We start from the raw sequence: 1,395 nt of genomic DNA, 5'->3' as shown, positions 1-1,395 counted from the left end.
TTCCCGCCATGCCTGGCCCCCCGCCCCAGGACACCCCGCGCCTCACTGATATTGGGGTGGGCTGCCCCCCAGAGCTGAATGTGAAGCACCGCGACATCCCGCCCCAGGACGCCCGCCGGTGCCATCTTGGAGAAATCACGCAGCCTCCGCAGGCCCTGCCAGCGTTTCAGAAAAGGGCAGGAAACGGAAACTTAAAACCCGGAAAATGAAACATCAACTTTATAAACATTAGCGGGAAAGCGCCCGCATCTCCTCTGTCTGGGGCGCCCTGGGGCCCAGGCCCAGGAAGTGCTCCCTGAATGAATGAATGAACAAACGAACGAGCAGGAATTCCTGGAACAGGTCCTGCTGCTCAGGCCGAGGCACTGACACCCGAGGAGCCTTGATGGCCCCGCCTGTGAAATGGGTGCAACAAAGCAGGACGAGCACCTGCCTCCCAGGTTCCCCGCACGATCAGGGAGCGCAGGTGTGGGGAACACCTGTCAGACGCGGGTTCGAAGGAGCTGGTTCGCGCCTGCTCCCTGGTGCACTGGCAGCCCCCAGGGGCCCTGGTGTCAGCCCCCGCCCCCCCCTTCCCCAGCACCCGGTGTCTCTGTCCACCAGGCTTCCCTGTGGCGGCGGCTCCCTTGGGAGGCAAGGCGCCCACGCTCTTCCCGCCGGCGGGAGTGCGGGCAGCAGCGCAGCCCTGTGATAGTGGAACCCTGGCCGGTTAACACCATCTTCATCCCAAGCACCGCTAGGCTCGCTCGTCCATATTGCACGGCCTCTCCCGGCGCCTGGCAGATGTGACTGATGGGCAAGGACCCAGCGGCCGGCGCCCCGCCCACCCACCAGCCGCGCCCTCAGCTTGAGGAGCTCTTTCCTGCTCAGGTGGACGCTCCAGGCCGCTCCGGCCTCGGCCTTAGCCCTGGAGCTGCACAGGCTGGGGCACCACATACCCAGCAAGGCCCTGGCCGGGCAGCAGCCTCAGGCCTGCTCCCGGGTGGGCTCAACCCTCGCCCGCTGGGTGAACACAGTCCAGGGGCACTAAGTCCTGGCCCCCCCCTTCACCCCTCCAGCCACAGTCCCCAGGCCCCTCCCTTCCCTGCACCGGCTTCCCAGGCTCCCCGATCCCTCCGTCCTGGTTGCTGAGCCGGCTGCAGCGACGGCTACATTTTCAGGAATTTCAAAGCTGATCGCTAAGCACAGCCCTCATTAAAATGTAAATTATACAAACTTAGAAAGACGTGAACTCTACTAAGAATAAAGGGCTACATGCCCGGAACGCATGGCTGCCTGTTACTTTATCACACGGCACCGCAACCTCTGCTTTGGGGGCTGCTTACACCGACTGCGCCCTGGGGTGGGGATACCAGGTCCCCGCGAGGTGCCGGTCTCTGCCCAGGCCCAGGCCCG

The 1,395-nt window shown here is 64.2% G+C and overlaps 1 protein-coding gene across 1 annotated transcript in view; it reads left to right on the top strand.

Annotated features, from left to right (window-relative positions):
* Positions 1-8: 8 nt before the first annotated feature.
* Positions 9-1,395, top strand: part of NPTX1 (neuronal pentraxin I) — a 7,309-nt gene continuing 5,922 nt past the window's right edge. Inside the window, exons 1-2 of the mRNA XM_014528385.1 lie at positions 9-118; positions 871-982. Of these exons, the coding sequence (XP_014383871.1) occupies positions 9-118; positions 871-982 (222 nt within the window). The remainder of the gene's footprint in view (positions 119-870; positions 983-1,395) is intronic.

This window comes from Myotis brandtii, unplaced genomic scaffold (assembly GCF_000412655.1).
Source record: "Myotis brandtii unplaced genomic scaffold, ASM41265v1 scaffold632, whole genome shotgun sequence".
NCBI lineage: Eukaryota > Metazoa > Chordata > Mammalia > Chiroptera > Vespertilionidae > Myotis > Myotis brandtii.
This window is presented reverse-complemented; position numbering and strand designations above follow the sequence as displayed.